Source organism: Mobula hypostoma, chromosome 10 (assembly GCF_963921235.1).
Source record: "Mobula hypostoma chromosome 10, sMobHyp1.1, whole genome shotgun sequence".
Classification (NCBI taxonomy): domain Eukaryota; kingdom Metazoa; phylum Chordata; class Chondrichthyes; order Myliobatiformes; family Myliobatidae; genus Mobula; species Mobula hypostoma.
This window is the reverse complement of record NC_086106.1, coordinates 123,789,108-123,810,326: the sequence shown is the minus strand read 5'-3', so window position 1 is coordinate 123,810,326 and position 21,219 is coordinate 123,789,108. Positions and strand designations below refer to the sequence as shown.

Below are 21,219 nucleotides of genomic sequence, written 5' to 3'. Positions count from 1 at the left end.
AGGCGCTACCCCACCCTGGGTTTTGTTTTTTGTGCTCTAATCATGCTTTCTTATATAATTTATGTTTACATTATGTTTTTTTTTTGTGAATGCTCACTTGAAAAATTGGGAGAATGAAGATCATATTGCTCCTAAGCACATCTAACCCAATAAATTATTAACAGGGACTGCATTGTAATGCTGCAAATTAAAGAGGCTCATTCTAGGCCAGCGAAAAATCTGGCATTGGAAGGCCAGCTCAAGCAGACGTTTAGTTACTACCTCACATTCCATCATCCTCCTCTACTCTCCATCTTGCCCAATCCAACCCATCCCATCCACCGCAAACCCCGGTCACATGACCTAAACCAAATACCCTCCGTGTCAATCTCAGAGCCTCGTCCTACTCCATGCACATCCCTCTCACCGCTGATGACAGGCCTCTTTACACCCAAAACAGACTTGCACATGCTCCCTCCCTTTCAGATTCACAACCAACCCCTATGGCTGGCCTCTCTTTTCCCTGCGACCCTCGAGACGGCGGTGTGTTTACCAGACATATCTTTCTCTCTGCACCGATGCAGCACACACAAAAAAGGCCTTCTTTCATGCCAAGCCAACACCAGTTTTACAGGAACGTGTTGTGTACACAGTAGTTGTGCTGCACCACATTACTCAGCGTTTCAGGAAACAGTTTTATTGTTGTAGCCCAGGTCAGGCAGACCTGGCGGCAGTTCAAATGTTCAAGAATTAACGAAGATGTAGAAAGCTGTAAACTCTGCCCATCTTTCCTTGCCATCGGTAATATCTACAGGAGTTGCAGCCTCTGGAGGCAACATCCATCACTGAATATCCCTACCAAAGTTCATTATAAGTTATACAACCTTGAGATTCATCTGCTTACAAGGAGCCAGTAAGCAAGAAACTCAAAAAAACCCAATTAAAAAAAGAAAGACCAACACCCAATGTGCAGAGAAAGAGGAAAGAAACACAAATCGTACAAACAAAAGAAGCGAGCAACAGAATTCCGAACCAAATTGAGTCCTTAGATCCGAATCCTGCAGCAGCCGGAGTAGGCCCAAACCCTCGGCCTCAGTTCATCATGTAGCAGGGTAAATCGCCGTGAAGCTCGCAGACACAAGGCGCGGAGCAGCCGGAGCAGTCTCGCAGCCTCAGCCAAGTTATGCCACCTCTCACAGCTACCATTACATATGAGATACATGTAAAAATCCTGACTGTCAATAAACTGTACACGCTGGAAATCAGAATTTTTAAAAGATTGTGGGCTATGTTGGCACCAAAATGTGGGAAGACACTAGAGGGCTGCCCCCAGCACATCTTGGGTAATATTGGTCATTAACGCAAACTTCACATTTCACTCTATGCTTTGATGTATTCACAATAAATTAATCTGAAAGCTACTTTCCCTCAACCATTTGTTTCTTGAACAAATCATAATCACTACCTCCGTGTAGCAACACTATAATAACCTTGCACTCTAATGGGAATTTTTTTGTGTTCTAATAGCGATTTCTTGTGGGGAGTATGGTGTGGACCAGGGAGAGATAGCACCTCTGGTGGAGGGGTCTGTCATGTCTAATCTGAGGCAGTGAACTCGCCATTGGTCCACACCGGACACTCAGCTCTCACAGATGACTCAAATGTGTTTAAATGCAGCAACAGCCACACCCTGGTACACCACTTCGACGGGCGAGCTAAACCAAGTGAGAGGAGCTGGTGGCCTCATACCCGGATGAGATAGAGACCTGCCTGTCCAAGAAAACAAAGTTAGCTCCAGTAGACTGGGCAGATGAGATCCAAGTCAAAAAGGTGATATTGCAATGCTTTGTGGAGATTGAAGGGCATGACAAGGCAATGGTCATTCACTGCAACCACGGAAGACTCCAGGCTGTGACACTTGTTCAAACCAGTGGACCCAGACTTCTGAGGTCAAGAGAGTGGAACAGCTCCAGTACAACGCTTTTCCACTTTCAAAACTCTCCTGCACAGGTTTCCTGTCATCAGCGGACAACCACCACAGTGCTTTCTTGTATAATTTATATTTACGCTTGAAGCACCTTCAATTACTCCAAAAGATTGAGGTTTGGTAAAATATTGAAAAGCTTTTATTCGCTGTACAATACAACCTCCACAGTGAGTGTCTGCCCCCGGACTGAGGGGGAGGGGCAAGGCGAACACCTTTATACAGGACTCTGTGGGAGGAGCCACAGGGGCAGACAGCAGAGGGGTGTGTCCAGACAGGTAACCGAGTTACAACATATATACATGGTTTACCACATTCACCCCTCCTTTTTTTTTTAAAAAGAGTCCCGCGGGGTGAAGTGACTGACAATATTTACAAGAAGTATATTTACAGGTTAAGTCTATCAGGCGGTCGAGTCCGTCGCTGTGATCTACGTAGCCCCGCTGGTGATTGCATCAGTGATGGCTGTTGTGCTGGCTCCGGCCTGACTTCAGGTGCCAGCACGTTAGGCGTCGGTAATCCCTCGTGCGTGTGTGTCGCGCCCGGTATAGGAGTGTCATGTGGTGTCTGTATAGGGTTTGGGGTGCACGGTGTCTTGTAGGTACATACATGACACCGGGTATGGGGTCAATAGTCACCACGGAGTGTTCAGGGTAGGGGCCCGGAGCTCCTGAGGGCGCCAGGTCGTGGATGGAGACCGTGTCCTCCCGCCCATCAGGTAAAACCACGTAGGCATACTGGGGGTTCACATGAAGTAAGTGAACACTCTCGACTATCGGGTAGTATTTATTGCTCCTCGCATGTTTCCGGAGCAGCACTGGCCCCGGGGACATCAGCCAAGATGGTAGGGTGGTTCCAGTGGTCGATTTTCTGGGAAAAGAAAAGAGCCGCTCATTAGGGGTGGCATTGGTGGCTGTGCATAACAGGGAGTGGATGGAGTGGAGTGCCTCAGGAAGGACCTCCTGCCAGCGGGAGACCGGCAGTCCCTTTGACCTGAGGGCTAAGAGTGTGGCTTTCCACACTGTGCCATTCTCCTTCTCTACCTGTCCATTCCCCCGGGGATTATAGCTCGTGGTCCTACTGGTTGCAATTCCCCTAGCCAGTAGATATTGGCGCAGCTCGTCACTCATAAACGAGGACCCTCTGTCACTGTGGATATAGCATGGGTATCCGAACAGAGTGAAGAGCTTGCGCAGGGCTTTTATAACTGACGTGGTAGTGGTGTCGGGGCAGGGGATGGCAAAGGGGAACCATGAGTACTCGTCAATTACGTTAAGAAAGTACACATTGCGGTTGGTGGGGGACGGGGGCCCTTAAAGTCAACACTCAGTCGCTCAAAGGGGCGGGTGGCCTTGATGAGTGGTGCCTTTTCGGGTCGGTAGAAGTGTGGTTTGCACTCTGCGCAGACTTGGCAGTCCCTGGTCATCATCCTGATCTCCTCAAGGGAGTAAGGCAGGTTCCGGGCTTTCACGAAGTGGAAAAGCCGGGTGACTCCCGGGTGGCAAAGGTCTACATGTAGGGTGTATAGCCGGTCGATCTGCGCGCTGGCGCATGTTCCCCGGGATAGGGCATCGGAGGGCTCGTTGAGCTTCCCAGGCCTGTACATGATGTCATAGTTGTAGGTGGAGAGTTCGATTCTCTACCTCAGAATTTTATCATTTTTGATTTTGCTCCGCTGCTGATTATTAAACATGAATGCGACTGAGCGCTGGTCAGTTAGCAGGGTGAACCTTTTGCCGGCAAGATAGTGCCTCCAGTGCCTTATAGCTTCCACTATGGCCTGGGCCTCTTTCTCTACCGCAGAGTGCCGAATTTCAGGGCCTTGAAGGGTACGGGAGAAGAACGCCACTGGTCTTCCTGCCTGGTTGAGGGTAGCAGCCAGCGCAAAGTCGGAGGCGTCACTCTCTACTTGGAAGGGAATGGCCTCATCCACCGCATGCATTGCTGCTTTGGCAATGTCCCCTTTTATGCAGTTGAAGGCCGCGTGGGCCTCGGCAGAGAGGGGGAACGTGGTGGACTTGACCGGGGACGGGCCTTGTCTGCATAGTTAGAGACCCATTGGGCGTAATATGAAAAGAAGCCCAGGCACCTTTTGAGGGCTCTGAGGGTATTGGGAAGAGGGAGTTCCAACAAGGGGCGCATACAGTCGGGGTCAGGGCCAATGATTCCATTCTCCATGACGCACCCAAGGATAGCAAGTCGGGTGGTCCCAAATACACACTTGTCCTTGTTATAGGTGAAGTTGAAAGATTTGGCCGTTTGGAGAAATTTTTGGAGGTTGTTGTCATGATCCTGCTGGTCGTGACCGCAGATGGTGATGTTATCCAGATATGGGAACGTGGCCTTCAGTTGGCACTGGTCCACCATCCGGTCCATTGCCCTCTGGAAGACAGATACACCATGCGTGACACAAAAGGGGAAGCACAGGAATTGATAAAGCCTGCCGTCCGCCTCGAAGGCAGTGTAAGGGCAGTCCTCCCAGCGGATGGGGAGCTGATGGTAAGTGGATTTTAGGTCCATGGTCAAGTACACCTTGTATTGTGTTATCTGATTGACCATGTCCGCGATGTGGGGTAGAGGGTACGCATCGAGCTGCGTGAACCTATTGATGGTCTGGCTATAGTCCACGACCATCCTATTCTTCTCCCCGTTCCGAACAACGACCACCTGCAACCTCCAAGGACTTGTGCTTGCCTCAATGACCCCCTCCCTGAGCAGCCGCTGCACCTCCGACTTAATGAAAGCTCTGTCCCCCGCGCTGTACTTCCTGCTTTTAGTTGCCACAGGTTTACAGTCGGAGGTCAGGTTGGCGAACAGCGGTGGGTGAGGGATCCTGAGGGTGGAGAGGCCGCAAGTGGTGTCGGTAGTGTGGCAGTTGGCATGATGTTGGGTGGGATGCGCGGGTCGGTGTGTGTGTGTGTGTGGTCAGTAGCTGGGTACGTGACATATCTCTACAAAACAGGGGATTTATGACAGTAATTGGCGGGAGGGGCCCATCATACTTCATTGTCACGCTTTTCAGGTGGCTCTGGAAGTCCAACCCCAACAGCACAGGGGCACACAGTTGAGGCAAGACCAGTAACTTAAAGTCCCGATATTCTGTGTCCTGCACCACTAGTGTCGCTACACAACCCCCCCGGATGTCTGTTGTATGCGACCCGGAGGCCATGGTGACCCTCTGACTTACTGGCCGTATCATGAGTCCACAATGCTGCACCGTGGCCGGGTGGATAAAACTCTCCGTGCTGCCTGTGTCAAACAGGCAGCTTGTCCTGTGCCCCTCCACCAGGATGTCCATCATTGACCTTGCGAGCTGGTGGGGAGCGCTTTGGTCGAGGGTCACGGAAGCCAGGGTGGGGTCGCTGTCTTGGTCCGGCACGGTGGGGTGGCCCGTGAGCACCCGTTGGTCGTAGGCGGTGGGAGGTGGCGCCGACCAAGATGGCCGCCCCCATGTCTCGCACGTGGTGGCAGCGTGCAGGGAAGATGGCGGCCCCCATGTCTCACACGTGGTGGCAGTGTGCAGGGAAGATGGCGACCCCCACATCTCGCACGTGGCGCTGCTCGATCCCGCTTGCGGTTTTGACTTACAGACCTTGGCGAAGTGGCCCTTCTTTCCACAGCTGGAACAGGTAGCTTGTTGGGCCGTGCAGCGTTTCCGGGGGTGCTTCTCCAGCCCGCAGAAGTAGCACTTCGCGGACTCACGACTGGCTGCAGCCGAGGTCGATTCGCCGGCGGGTTGCGGGGTCTGCGGCGCCCACGAGGCCATCGGGGGATCGCGTGCCTGGAGAGCCTCGCAGTTATGCAGAGCGGCCTCCAACGTATCAGCCAGCTCGATCGCCGAACTTAGGGTAAGATCAGCTTTTTCCAGCAGCTGCTGGCACACGTACACTAACCTGGTCCCCGTAACGAAGGCGTCTCTCACTAGGAGTTCTGCATGCTGCACTGCCGTCAGCTCCTGGCAATTGCAGGCTCGCACGAGTGTCTGTAGGGCCCGGACAAACTCAGCATTCGATTCCCCGGACCATTGTTGCCGTGTCACTAAGCGATGCCGAGCGTAGACGCTGTTTATCGGCCGCAGGTATTGTCTTTTGAGTGCGTTCATCGCGCCGTCGTAGTTCGGCTGGTCTCTGATCAGCGAATAAACCCGTGGACTGACCCTGGAGAGTAGAACTCTGCACTTCGCTACGGGGTCGGTCGCTTTAATCTCCTCTAGATACGCTTCGAAGCAGGCCAGCCAGAGTTCGAAAGCGTTTCCAGCGTCAGGTGTTTGCGGATTGAGGTCTAATTTTTCTGGTCTCAGGGTCTGTTCCATGTTTTAAAACGTACAGCGAATAAAATTGAAGCACCTTCAAAAGACTGAGGTTTGGTAAAATACTGAAAGGATTTTATTCGCTGTACAATACGACCTCCACAGTGAGTGTCTGCCCCCGGACTGAGGGGGAGGGGCAAGGCAAACACCTTTATACAGGACTCTGTGGGAGGAGCCACAGGGGCAGTCAGCAGAGGGGTGTGTCCAGACAGGTAACCCAGTTACAACATATATACATGGTTTACCACAACGCTTAATTTGTAAATGTTTAGCCTCCAATGTTTTATGTGTGATGTTACTCCGGGTACGTTTTTCATTGCATCTGTGCATACGCATGTACTTGTGAGATGACAATAAACTCAACTTAAAAAGGCAATATCAGAATCAAAGCCCCTTTTATTTTTGATCTTTCACTCAGTTTTTCATTTTGAATCCCATCTTTTCACCTGTTTCTCTATGAGCTGATCACAGCCTGACACGCACTGAACTCTGACAGGTATCAAACCATGAAAATGCTGTGTTCTCATCTGTGGGCACAACTTCACAGGGCTAGCACAACAAGAACAACATAGCAGCTTCCTGCAATTCAAAGTACAGGAACAGGCCCTACGGTCCACCATGTTAAGCTAAACTAAGACCATAAAACAGAGGAGCAAAATTAGGTCTTCTGTCCCATCAAGTCTGCACCACCATTCCATCATGGCTGATCTATTATCCCTCTCAACCTCATTCTTCTGCCTTCTCCCTGTAACTTTTGACTAATCGAGAACCTATCGATTTCTGCTTTAAATATACCCAATGACTTTGCCTCACAGCCGCCCGTGGCAATGAATTCTATAGATTCACCACCCTCTGGCAAAGAAACTCCTCTTCCTCTGTTCTAAAGAAATGCCCTTCTAATCTGAGGCTGTGTCTTCTGGTCCAAGATTCCCCCAATACAGGAAACAACCTCTCCACGTCCAGTCACAGTTCAAAGTAAATTTTATTATCAAAGTACATATATGTCACCATATACAACCCTGAGATTCATTTTCTTGGGGGATACTCAGTAAATCCATAACAAATTAATAACCACAACAGAATCAATGAAAGATTGCACCAACTTGGATATTCAGTGTGCAAAAGACAGCAACTGCTCAAATACAAAAAGAAAGAAATAATAATAAATAAATAAGCAATAAATAGCGAGAACACAAGATGAAGAGTCCTTGAAAATGAGTCCATTGGTTATGGGAACACTTCAATGATGGGGCAAATGAAGTTTAGTGAAGTTATCCTTTTGGTTCAAGAGCTTGATGGTTGAGGGGTAATAACTGTTCCTGAACCTGCTGGTGTGAGTCCTGAGATGACTGTACCTTCTAGGCGCACCATCGGGAAGGCAACTCGTGTGAACAGCTCCAAGGAAACCATCAAATACTGTTGTTTCAGTCTGTTATAGCTGAAAACCACAACTACATTTGACTGTTCAGTCAGTAACCTATTTTAATGCGATTTAAAAAAATCTATTGCCACTGAAAGTCGGAACTCAAATGGACTCAGATTGCTGGCGCCGATTCCCCTTTAAGGCAGCGGAAGACAGGATGCCTCGCTGGTTTTAAAGTTTGTCTAACGAAGCGTGGCTTTCAACTCCCAAACCCGACTATCCTGCTGGCAAACGTACAGTCTCTGGTGAATAAAATTGACGATCTCAGGGCTAGAGTGCTGTCCCAGAGGGACATTAGGACCAGTTGCGTTTTTTCTGTTTCACCGAATCTTGATTAACCCCCTGCATTCAGGACACAGTGATACAGCTTCACAATACACCACCAAGACAGGACTGCTGGGTCTTTCAAGGGCAGAGGAGGTGGAGTATGCTTTACGATGAACTCCTTGTAGTGTGCAAACATTACAGTGCTAGCCCAATCCTGGCCACCAGACCTAGAACACCTCCCGATCAAGTATCATCCATTTGATTTGCCGCGGGAGATTTCAGCAATCATTTTGGTAGTAGTGTACATCCCACCTCAGGCCAGCGTCAAACAGCCTCAAGATGAACTGAGCATTGTGCCGGCTTCCCAATGCAGGACACCACAGCGATGTAATAAACAAGCATGAAGCAGCACATTGAATTGAAGTGACTTTATTTCTTACATCCTTCACATACGTGGGAGCAAAAATCTTTACGTTACACCTCCATTTTAATGTGTAAGTTATAGTCATTAGTAATAAATATTATGTTACAATAGTATGTACACCCTGATGCCTTCCCTATCATTTTGGGGGACTTAACAAGGCCAGCTTGAAAAAGTCTCTAAATAATTATTACCAACAAATCAGTTGTAGTACCAGAAGAACCAACAAACTTGACCACTGTTACACAACCATCAAGAATGCTTACCATGCTATCTTTCACCCGCACTTCGGAAAGTCTGATCACCTAGCTGGACCTCTACTCCATGAATATAGGCAGAGACTGAAGACCAGTAGTGAGGATCAAGAAAGTATGGAGAAGAGAAGCACAGGAGCGCTTACAGGACTGCTTTGAATCAGTGGACTGGACTGTATCTAGCGATTCATCTTCAAGTCTGAATGAGTATGCCACAGCTGTCACAAACTTCATTAAAACCTATGTGGATGAGTGTGTGTCTATGAGAACTTACTCTACATACCCAAATCAAAAGCAGTGAATGAACCAGGAGGTTCATAGTCTGCTGAGAGCTAGAACAGTGGCTTTCAAGTCCAGCGACCCATGTCTGCACAAAGTATGACCTGGAGGGTTAGCTCAAGAGCTAAGGAACAATTCTGAATGAGGTTGGAGGTGACACACACAAAACGCTGGAGGAGCTCAGCAGGCCAGCAACATCTATGGAAAAGAGCACAGTCGACATTTCAGGCAGAGACACTTCACCAGGACTAGAGAAAAAAAGATGCGGAGTAGATTTAAAAGGTGGGGGGAGGGGAGGGACAAACACAAGGTGATAGGTGAAACCGGGAGGGGAAGAGGTGAAGTAAAGAGCTGGGAAGTTGATTGGTGAAAGAGATACAGGGCTGGAGAAGGGGGGGATCTAATAGGAGAGGACAGAAGGCCATGGAAGAAAGAAAAGGGGGTAGGAGGAGCACCAGAGGGAAGCTTTGGGCAGGCAAGGAGACAAAAGTGAGAGAGGGAAAAGGGAATGGGGAATGGTGGAGGGGCGGGCATTACCAGAAGTTTGAGAAATCGATGCTCATACCATCAGGATGGAGGCTACCCAGACGGAACATCAGGTGTTGTTCCTCCAACCTGAATGTGGCCTCATCACGACAGTAGAGGAAGCCGTGGACTGGCATATCGGAACAGGAACGGGAAGTGGAATTAAAATGGGAATTAATTTCCTGTAACTTCACACCCTCCCCAGCTTCACCTGTCATATCCCTCCCCTTCCCCACCTTTTAATTTTTGTGTGCGTTACTTGGATTTCCAGCATCTGCAGATTTTCTCTTATTTGAGGTTGGAGGTGAAATCGGAAGCACATCAACTCTGGCAGGATTTGCACTTCCTACAAAGTGAAACCTAACACCATGAATGACAAAGATGCTTCACTCCCAGATGAGGTCAACACATTTTATGCTCGCTTCGGACCTAATGTGCTCCTAGCATATTGATGCAGCTATAAAGACAACAAGACAGTAGTTTATCACCTAAAACACTTGAAAACTTCTAGATATACTGTGCAGGGCATTCTGACTGGCTACATCACTGTCTGGTATGGGTTGGGGGGGTGGGAAATCAAAGTAAGCTGCGGGAAGTTGTAAAATTAGACAGCTCCATCACGGACACTAGCCTCTGTAGTATCCACAACACCTTCAAGGAGCAGTGCCTCAGAAAGGCAGCGTCCACTATTAAGGACGCCCACCAACCAGGGAAACCACCACCATCAACCATGCCCTCTTCTCATTGTTACATCAGGTAGGAGGTACAGAAGCCGGAAAGCACACACTCAGCAATTCAGGAACAGCTTCTTCCCGTCTGCCATTCAATTTCTGAATGGACATTGAACCCATGAACACCACCTCACTACGTATTTTTTTATTTCTGTTTTTGCACCACTTATTTTAATTTTACTTTAATATTCATTTGTATACTTACTTTAACTTGGTTTTTTTCTACATTAATCATGCATTGCATGTGCGCATGCGCCGGTCGTGCATGCAGCCTGGTACAGCCGTTCCGATCTATTCTTACTTTCTTCTTCTTACATTATTTTTCGTATTTTTTTTTCTCACGGTAACACGTCAAAGCTGCACCCTCTCTAACATGCTGGTAGAGGGAGTTTTATTTGGGTTTTCTTTAGGGCTGGAAATGGTTACATCCCGACACGCGGGACAGAAGCAAGGTCGCATTGTGTATTCCACGGACCAGCAAATGCCGGCCGGTTTAGCGAGCAGAGCGGCGGACACCCCGCTGAAATCCAGAGGAAAACACACAGAGGGGGATCACAAAGCCGAGGAAAGAGGACCGGGTCGAGACAACAGAGACTTTTGGAGAAGAGGAGTTTCGTGGGTAATACCGTTCCGCCTGACCGGAAGTACACCGAGAGCAGTAAGCGTGAAGGATTGGGGTGCTTACTGTTCCGGCTAACAATGGATGGTGCAATCCGGGGTATATTACCATCGAGGAACGTGTTTGCAGACTGGATATTGAACTTTTTACTGTTGGACTTTGGCCACATTCCACCGTGATACAACACTTGGCGGCACGGGAGGCCGTTCCTGCCTGTGGCCATCGAACGTGCAGCTCCTCCCGTGGAGGGTCAGACACCCTGAGCCAAATAGACTGGTCCTGGACTTATTTAACATCTGGCATAGTTTTGCATTCTGTTGTTTGATTGTTGGGGGTTTTTTGTATTGCTATATTTACGCTCTATTCTTGGTTGGTGCGGCTGTAACGAAACCAAATTTCCCTCGGGATTAATAAAGTATATCTATCTATCTATCTGTACATTGCATTGTAGTGCTGCTGCAAAGTTAACAAATATCACGACATATGCCGGTGATATTAAACCTGATTCTGATTCGAAAAGGAGAATGAAACTACAGATACAAGGATCCCTACAGCACTAGGTGACCCTGTGATCCCTGTCTCAGGGGCCAACATCAGGCTGCCTTTCAAGAGGGTGAAGCCTCAGAAGGCGACATGCCCCGATGGAGTAGCTGGTAGGGCACTGAAAACCTGTGCCAACTGACTGGCAGGTGTGTTCAAAGACATTATCAATCTCTCATTGCTACAGTGAGAAGTTCTCACCTGCTTCAAAAGGGCAATAATTCTACTTGTGCCCAAGAACAGGGTGAGCTGTCTTAACGACTATCGTCCAATAGCACTTACATCTATAATGATAAAGTACTTTGAGAGGTTGGTTATAGCTAGAATCAACTCCTGCTTCAGTAAGGACCTGGACCCACGGCAATTTGCCTATCACCGCAATAAGCTGTTGTCTATTGACTACAGCTCAGCATTTACCACAATCATTCCTACGGTTCTGATCAAAAAGTTCCAGAACCTGGAGCTCTGTATCTCCCTCTGCAACTGGATCTTCGACTTCCTAACGGCAAGAGCACAATCAGTGCAGATTGGAAATCTTCACCTCGCTGACAATAAACACTGGATGTATACTTAGCCCACTGCTCTGCTCTCTCTACACCCACAACTGTGTGGCTAGACACAACTAAAATGCCATCGGCAAATTTCCTAACGATACAACCATTGTTGGCGGAATCTCAGATGGTGACAAGAGGGCGTACAGGTGTGAGATATGTCAGGCAGCTGAGTGGTGTCGCAGCAACAACATTGCACTCAACATCAGGAAGACCAAAGAACGGATTGTGGACCAGGAATGGTAAGATTACAGAACACACACCCGTCCTCATAGGGGGATCAGAAGTGGAAAGAGTGAGTAATTTCAAGTTCCTGGGTGTCAATATCTCTGAGGATCTATCTTGAACCCAACATATCGATGCAGCTGCAAAGGAACGACAGCAACTATATTTCATGAGGAGTTTGAGGAGATTTGGCATTTCAGCAGAAAGGCTTGCATTCTAACTAGCTGCATCATCAACTGATATGGGGGATGGGTGGCTACTGCACAGGATCGAAGTAAGCCGCTGGTCAGCTCCATCATGGGCACTAGCCTCCAGCCTCTATGACGTACAGGACATTTTCGAGGAGCGATGCCTCAAAAAGGTGGCATCCATCATTAAGGACCCCCATCACCCAGCTCATGTCTTGTTCTCATTGCTACCATCAGGTAGGAGGTACAGAAGCCTGAAGGCACACACTCAACGATTCAGGAACAACTTCTTCCCCTCTGCCATCTGATTTCTGAATGGACACTGAACCCATGAACACCAGCTCACTTTTTATTTCTAATTTTGCACTACTTATTTAACTATTTAATATATGCTTATTGTAATTCAGGGTTTTTTTTTCTCTGTTATGTTTTGCATTGCTGCTGCAAAGACAACAAATTTCACAACACAGGTCAGTGATATTAAACCCGATTCTGATTCTTCCTGGGGCCCTTGTACCTTCTTCCTGAAGGCAGCAGCAAGAAGAGAGCATGTTCTGGGTGGTGGGTGTCCCTGATGATGGATGGTGCTTTCCTGCGACAGTACTCCATGTAGATGTACTCAATGTTGAGGGGGGCTTTACCCATGATAGACTGGCCATATCTACTAATTTTTGTAGGATTTTCTCAGCTCCCTGAAACCTCCCTCTGGCTCCCCTCCTCCTTTCCTTTTTCCCATGGTCCACCCTCTTCTATCATTAGATTCCTTTCTCTTCACCCACCTACCACCTCCCAGTTTCATCCCCTCCCCCACCCACCTTCCCCTCATCCAGCCTCACCTATCACCTACCAGCTTGTACTCCTTCCCCTCCCACCTTCTTATTTTGACTTCACCACCCCCCCCCCCATTTTCCAGTCCTGATGAAGGATCTCAGCCAAAACATTGACTATTTATCCCCTTCCATAGATACGGCCCAAATTATTGAGATCTCCCAGCATTTTGTGTGTTGCCCAAGATTTCCAGCATCTGCAGAATCTCAGGATTCATAGAAAGATTTTCACTCTACCATACATGTGACAATAACCTGCGTGCCTCTCATTATTTCATAAACATCTATCAGATCTCCCCTCAGCCTCCACCTCTCCACAGAAAACAACTACGTTTTTCCAAGCAGCACACAGAGAACACAAGAGGAACCAAGCAGGCCAGGCAACATCTATGGAAAAGTTGACGTTTTGGGCCAAGACCCTTCATTAGATGCTGCCTAGCCTGCTGAGTTCCTCCAACATTCTGTGTGTGTTGCTTGGATTTCCAGCATCTGAAGATTTTCTCATTCTTGTGGAACTAAGTTTGTCCAACTCTTTATGTAGCACATGCCTTCTAATCCAGGAACACACTCTTCTGCACACTCTCTCAGGACTCCACACACTTTCTGGGGAGAGCAGAATTGAATGCAATACTCCAGGTGCAGCCTAACCTGTTGAATAACACTGCAACTTCCATGACTATTGAACTCAATACCTAGACTACCAAAGGCAAGCATGCACGGTATCAACTTGGATTTGAACCCCAAGATCCCCCAGTACATCAACATTATTTTCAGGGTCCTACAATTAACTCATAGTTATCCTTCACATTTGATCTCCCAAAATGCAACTTCACAAATAGAAAATCCACTTTTACTATGATCCATCTCACATGTGGCCAGCAAACATTTATGACAATATTTAAGGCGCCCACTAAACATTGAATTCCTCCAAGAGGACCACAACCTTGTTGTGGTTTAGAGGTTTTCAAGCCTCAATGACCCAGAGAGCTATGTTGACCGGAGTCAGGACTTTAAGCTTTAGCTCTTGGTAGAGTCACCCATGCCAAGCAGATCAAAGGGTAGAGACCAGACAAAGAGTGGTCCACTGGTCCTTCAGGTTTGGGGGTTCAGCTCTGGGCTAACAACCCTGACCGGTAAAACAAAATTGTTACAGAAACAGCAATGAAGAACCCTTCTACAACTGAGTGACAGTATTCCTGAGTCTCCATCAGGGACTTGCATGACTGACAGTGGTGAAAGCCCAGAGGAATCTACTGACACAATGAAGGAAGCTCTGAACACTGCCAGAGATGCAAGACTTCATTGCTGTCCTAAACATCCACAGTGTAACAGGCAGTAGGTGAGTAAAGGTAGAATTAGACATTAATGTTTATAGATTATTCAAGGGGACATAATTTTAAGGTAATTGGAGGAAAGTACAAGGGGGATGTCAGAGGAAAAGTTTTTTTCTTACACAGACAGTGGTGGAACACACTACCAGGGGTGGTGGTAGAGGCAGGTACACCAGCAACATTTAAGAAACTTTTATTGTGGGCAGCAGGGCCTGTGCTGTGCTGTCTTATGGGTCTAATGTTAATTACAAGTCAGGAGTCATTTCCCTCTCCGCAGATGCCGCCTACTGAGATTCCTTCCCGTAACACATTTTGCGTTACTGTGTACAGTGAAAGACTTCATTCCACAAAATACTGGAGCGGGCTGATTTCTGCTACCAAACCCAGCACCCAGCGACAGCGCTTGGGTTCCCCAATCCCGGCACTGAGCCGCAGTTCCCGCAAAGGCCTTTCCTTACCTCCCTCCCGTGCCAAGTGCGGGGCTGCTTTAGTTCGGGCTTCGCCGTCTCCAGTGCAAAATGCCAGCACCGCTAGGAGCCCCAGCACTGCTCGCGATCCGCAGCCCCGCTCCATTGAACGTTCAGCCCCCGCCAATTCGCAATCTCTCCGCTAAGGCGCACTTCATGTGACCCGACCGACGCCGCGCAAGTCCCGCCTCTGCCTGCAATCCGCCCTCCGAATCAGCATCAGGTTCAATATCACCGGCCTGTGTCATGAAATACTGTATATCGTTTTGCAGCAGCAGTACGTTACAATACATAATAAAAATATAAATTACATTAAGACATATAATATATATCTATCTATATATATATATATATTGTGTGTGTGTGTGTGTGTGTGTGTGTGTGTGTATAAAAATTAAGTTAGTGCAAAAAGAGGGGAAAAAGTGTTGTAGTGTACATTGTCCATTCAGAAATCTGACGGCTGAAGGGAAAAAGCTTCCTAAAACGTTGAGTGTATATCATCAGACTCCTCGATGAGAGAAGGACATGTCCTGGCTGATGGCGGTCCTTAATGACAGATGCCGCCTTTCTGAGGCAATACCTGTTGAAGATGTCCTGAATGCTGGGGAGGGTAGAACCCACGATGGAGCTGGCTGAGCTTACAAACTCCTGCAGCTGTTTCCGAATATGTGCAGTGGCTGCTCCACACCGGACAGTGATACAACCGGTTAGCATGCTCTCCCCGGGCTGCTGAGTTCCTCCGGCAGATTGTTTATTGCTCCAGATTCCAGCATCTGCAGTCACCTGTGTCTCGGTGGACTCGTCCTGTCAGCACCTACAGAGGAGCTGTCACTCAGTTGGGTCTCTTGACACAATGTTGCTTATGTTTTTAAATCAAATTGAAGATAACTGCCGTCATTTACCCATTTAAGTTGAAGGAGGTCTAAGTCATTTTAAGTACACTCAGCCGCACACAGAGGTCCCAGACTTACTAACGGATTTTGGAATGGTGTTCCGCCTCCACATGGAGCCCTGGGGCAAAGCTCAATCCTTTTGTCATTTCCCTTTGTTTACCCAGGGGAGACTCAGTCGGCAGACCTGGGACCAAGCACAGGAACCAAGGTCCACAGGTGAGATCGCAACACAGTAGGAAATAAAACAAAGGAAGGTGAAATCATTTTTAGGAACTTAGAACATAGAACATTACAGCACAACACAGGCCCTTCAGCCCACATTGTTTTGCCACCCTTTTAAGCTACCCTAAGATCAATCTAACCCTTCCCTCCCACATAGCCCTCCCTTTTCCTCAACTCCATTCTATACCCCTTGGTTCAGTCCCTTCCCATCTACATCCATGACATTTCTCATGCCTTCGATCTCCTCAGTAACTCTCAATTCTCTGTCCTGGCTGTCTCATCTTCACCATGGATATTCAGTCCCTATACACTTCTGTCCCCCATCAGGAAGCCCTCTAAACCCTCCGCTTCTTTCTTGGCAAAAGAACCAACCAATCCCCCTCCACCACCAATCTACTCCTTCAGGAAGAACTGATCCTCATCCTGAACAATTTTTTCTTCAGTTCCTCGCACTTTCTCCAAACTCAAAGAGTAGCAATGGGCACTCACATGGACCCCAGCAATGCCTGCTTCTTCGTCGGCTCTGTAGAACAGTCTATGTTTGAAGCCTTCCCTGGTTATACTCCCCAAATCTTCTTCTGTTACATTGCCAACTGCATTGGCGCTAACTTATGCAGCCACCCTGAGCTCGTCAATTTTGTCAACTTTGCCTCTCACTTCCATCTTGCCCTTAAATTCACTTGGGCCATCTCTGACGCCTCCCTCCCCTTTCTCGATCCCTCTGTCTCCATCTCACTGGAGACAACCTGTCAACTGACAACTTTTATAAAACTACTGATTCCCATGGTGAGACCCATCATAAATTGAGGGACCGCTACCCACCCTATCTCCTGTAAAACTGCTATTCCCTTTTCTCATTACTTTGTCCATGTCACAGCTGTTCCCAGGACATGGCTTTCAATTCCAGGATGCTGGAAATGTCTTCCTTCTTTAAACACTCCCTCCACTATTGATGCTGCCCTCACCCCCATCTCCTCCATTTCCCATACATCTGAGGTCACTCCATTTTCCCACCGCCTTAATAGTGATAGAGTTTCCCCTGACCTTACGTACCACCCCATCAGCCTCCGCATACAATTCTTCATCCTCCACAACTTCGGCCATCTCCAAAGGGATCCTACCACAAAAGTATCTTTAACTCTCCCCCCACCCCCACTTTCCACAGGGACCGCCCCCTCTATGTTTCTTTTGTCCATTTGTCCCTCCCCACTAATCTCCCTGCAAGCAGCTAAGTGCCCCATCAGCCCATCCCCTCCTCCCTCACCTCCATTCAGGGACCCAAACAGTCTTTCCAGGTGAGGCAACACTTCACCTGTGAATATGCTGGTGTCATCTATTGTGTCTGGTGCTCCTGATGCAGCCTCCTCTACATTGGTGAGACCCATCGTAAATTGAGGGACCGCTTTGTCGAGCATCTCTGCACCATCCACCACGAGTGGGACTTCCCGATGGCCAAACATTTTAATTCTGCTTCCCATTCCCATTCCAACATGTCGGTCATGGGCCTCCTCTTGTGCCAAGATGAGGCCACTCTCTGGGTGGAGGAGCAACACTTTGTATTCCATCTGGGTAGCCTCCAAACTGATGGCATGAATTTCAATTTCTCCTTCCAGTGAACAAATTCCACCCCCACCCCCTGCTCCTCTATTTCCCACTCTGACCTTCTCACCTGCCTATTACTCCCACCGCACCCCCCCCCCCCCACGGTCCCCTCCTCCTTCCCTTTCTCCAATGGTCCACTTTCTTGTCCTATCAGATTTTTTCTTCTCCAACCCTTGACCTTTCCCACCCACCTGGCTTCTCCTTTCATCTTCCAGCTAACGATGTTCCCCTCCCCCCCCCAACCTTTTATTCTGGAGTCTTCCACCTTCCTTTCCAATCCCTTTGAAGGGTCTCAGCCTGAAACGTCGACTGTATATTCATTTCCAGAGATGCTGCCTGACCTGCTGAGTTCCTCCAGCATTTTGTGTGTGTTGCTCCATTTTTCTATCTTCCTTGTGCTTATCTAAGAGTTTCTTAAATGCATCTGCCTATATAAGCACCCCTGGCAGCACATTCTAGGTACCCACCACTTTCTGTATGAAAAACATACCTCTGACATCCCCTGTATACTTTCTACCAATCACCTTAAAATGATACTGTCTAACCATAGCTGCCCTGGGGAAAAAGTCTCTGGCTGTCCACTTGAACTAGGTCTTTTTTGTTTAGATTTAGTTTAATGTTTTCAAATATTTTACCTACTTTGAATTTTTATAAGGATAAAGATTAGATTTATTTGACACACGTATATTAAAACATTGAAACATACAGTGAAATGCATCATTTGCGCCAATGACCATCACAGTCTGAAGATATGTGACGGGCAGCCTGAAAGTATCACCATGCTTCCGGTGCCAACAGAGCACGTCCGCACCTTACTAACCCGCACAAATCTGTCTATGTTTGGGATGTGGGAGGAAACCGAAGCACCTGGAAACTCACGTGGTCATGGGAAGAATGTACAAACTCCTTACAGACAGCGACAGGAATCGAACCCTGATCACTGGTGGTGCAGAGCCTTGTGCTAGCTGTTTGTATTAGTTCCATAGTTTTGATGATTTATGTATATTAGGGGTTTATATTGATATTTTAAAAATATTATTTCTTGCTTTAGTTTAATTTTTTAAATTATTTGCATGCTTTCAGGAATTCTGGATTTTCTTATTCATATTTCTGCTTCCACTACCTCTTGACAAATGTTTCAGAGATTGAGAAGTGAGACGTATAGTAGTCGATGGAAGGGAGGCTGGTTTCCAATATGTACTGAGCTGTGTCCACATGTTTCTGCAGTTTCTTGCGGTCATTGGCAGAGCAGTTGAATAACCAAGCCATGATGGGGTGCCAACAGCCTTGCTCTTACAGAATAGTGGGGCTGACGTGAAGGGCTGAATTGCCTGCTCCCTCTTTCTTTTTCTTAGGGGTGCTGTTTATTTGGTCTTTAACATCAACTTTAAACATGGTGAAGGAGAACAAGTGTTAAAACCTGTTCTATACTAAAGAGAGTAACTCTGACTAGAGGCCGAGTCTTGCAGTTAAAGGTTTAAAGTCAAAACATCAAAGTAAATTTATTACAAAATCATGTAGGTATATGTGACCATATACAACTCTGAGATTCATTTTCTTGCAAGGATTCACATTAGAACAAAGAAATACCATAGAATCAATGAAAAACTACACATAAAACAACCAATCTGCAAAAGAAGACAAACTGTGCAAATACAAAAATAAAACGAATAATAAATAAATAGATAAACAGACAAACAAACAAATAAATAAATAAATAATACTGAGAAAGTGAGTCAGTAGGTTGTGGAATCAGTTCAGTGTTGAAGTTGGGGAAGTTATCCATGCTGGATCAAGAGCCTTATGTTTCCAGGGCAATAGCAGTTCCTGAACCTGGTGATGTGGGATCTAAGGCTCCTGTGCATTCTTCCTGATGGCATCAGCGACCAGCGAGAAGAGAACATGATCTGGATGGTGGTGTTTCTCGATGATGGATGCTGCTTTCTTGTGTCAGCGCTCCCTGTAGATGTGCTCAATGATGGGGAGAGCTGATCCTGTGACGTACTGCGTCATAGCCACCAATTTTTTGTAGGCTTTTCCATTTTTGGGCATTGGTGTATCCATACCAGGGCATGATGCAACCAGTTCTGGTTGGTGTTCGATTTTATAGTTAGCTCGTCATTCTTCTTCACAGAGTCTGTCTGTCTGTTTCAGTTAAAATATATTTTCTGGATTTTTGGTTTGTGGTTGGTTTATTTTCTCTGCATTCTTTCCTAAATTGCCATCTGTGGTTCAGTGGGTAGTACTCTTGCATCTGAGATAGAAAAATGTGATGAAGGCAGAGATTTTGCACAAAATTCCAGGTTTCTATTTCAGCAGAGATGGAATGTGGTCCGATCTGAACTCCAGTCATTTCTGGAAACACATATTAATGTACAACTCTTGCATGTCCAGTTTCTAACTGACCTGCTTATATTACAATCTCAGATGATGATGAGGAAACATACAGGAGTGAGATAGATCAGCTGGTTGAGTGATACCACAACAACAATCTTGCACACAATGTCAGTAAGACCAAGGAATTGATTGTGGACTTCAGGAAGGGGAAGTCAATGGAAATCATAGCAGTCCTCATCGAGAGACCAGTAGTGAGAAGTTTCAAGTTCTTGGGTAAACACTCTGAAGATCTATCCCGGGTCCACCATATTGATGCAATTACAAGGAAGGCAATTCAGCAGCTATATTTCATTAGGAGTTTGAGGACATTTGGTACATTACCAAAGACTCCAGCATACTTCTACTCTGGAGAGCATTCTAACTGGTTGCATCATCGTCTGGTATGGCAGGGCCACGGCACAGGATCAGAAAAAACTGCAAATGGTTGCAAATTCCAGAAATTCCATCATGGACTTCAACCTCCCAAGCATTGAGAATGTCTTCAGGCGATGACTCAAAGAGGCAGTGTCCATCATTAAGGACCCCCATCACCGGAGCCATGCCCTCTTCTCATTGCTGCCATCAGGGAGAAGGTACAGGAGCCTCAAGATGTACACTCAATGTTTCAAGGACAGCTTCTTCCCTTCCGCCGTCAGATTTCTGTGTGGACAATGAACCCATGGACACGACCTCACTATTTTTGCACTACCTATTTAATTATGTATACAACACCCAAAAAAAGTATTCACCCCCTTTGGAAGTTTTCATGTTTTATTGTTTTACAACATTGAATCATAGTGGATTTAATTTGGCTTTTTTGACACTGATCAACATAAAAACACTCGAGTCAAAATGAAAACAGATCTCTATAAAGTGATCTTAATTACAAACATAAAACACAAAATAATTGATTGCATAGGTATTCACCCCCTTCGTCAGTATTTAGTAGATGCACCTTTGGCAGCAATTACAGCCTTGAGTCTGTGTGGATAGGTCTCAATCAGATTTGCACATCTGGACACTGCAATTTTCCCCATCCTTCTTTACGAAACTGCTCAAGCTCTGGGAGGTTGCCTGTGGATCATGAGTGAACAGCCCTTCTCAAGCCCAGCCACAAATTCTCAATTACATTGAGGTCTGGACTCTGACTTGACCACTCCAGGACATTGACTTTGCTGTTTTTAAGCATTTCCTGTGTAGTTTTGG

At 47.1% G+C, this 21,219-nt stretch overlaps 1 protein-coding gene across 1 annotated transcript in view; it reads right to left on the bottom strand.

Moving 5' to 3' along the window:
- Positions 1 to 15,089, bottom strand: part of ids (iduronate 2-sulfatase) — a 71,531-nt gene extending 56,442 nt beyond the window's left edge. The window contains exon 1 of the mRNA XM_063061146.1: positions 14,912 to 15,089. Coding sequence (XP_062917216.1) covers positions 14,912 to 15,026 — 115 coding nt within the window. The 5' untranslated portion in view covers positions 15,027 to 15,089. The remainder of the gene's footprint in view (positions 1 to 14,911) is intronic.
- Between the last annotated feature and the right edge of the window lie 6,130 nt (positions 15,090 to 21,219).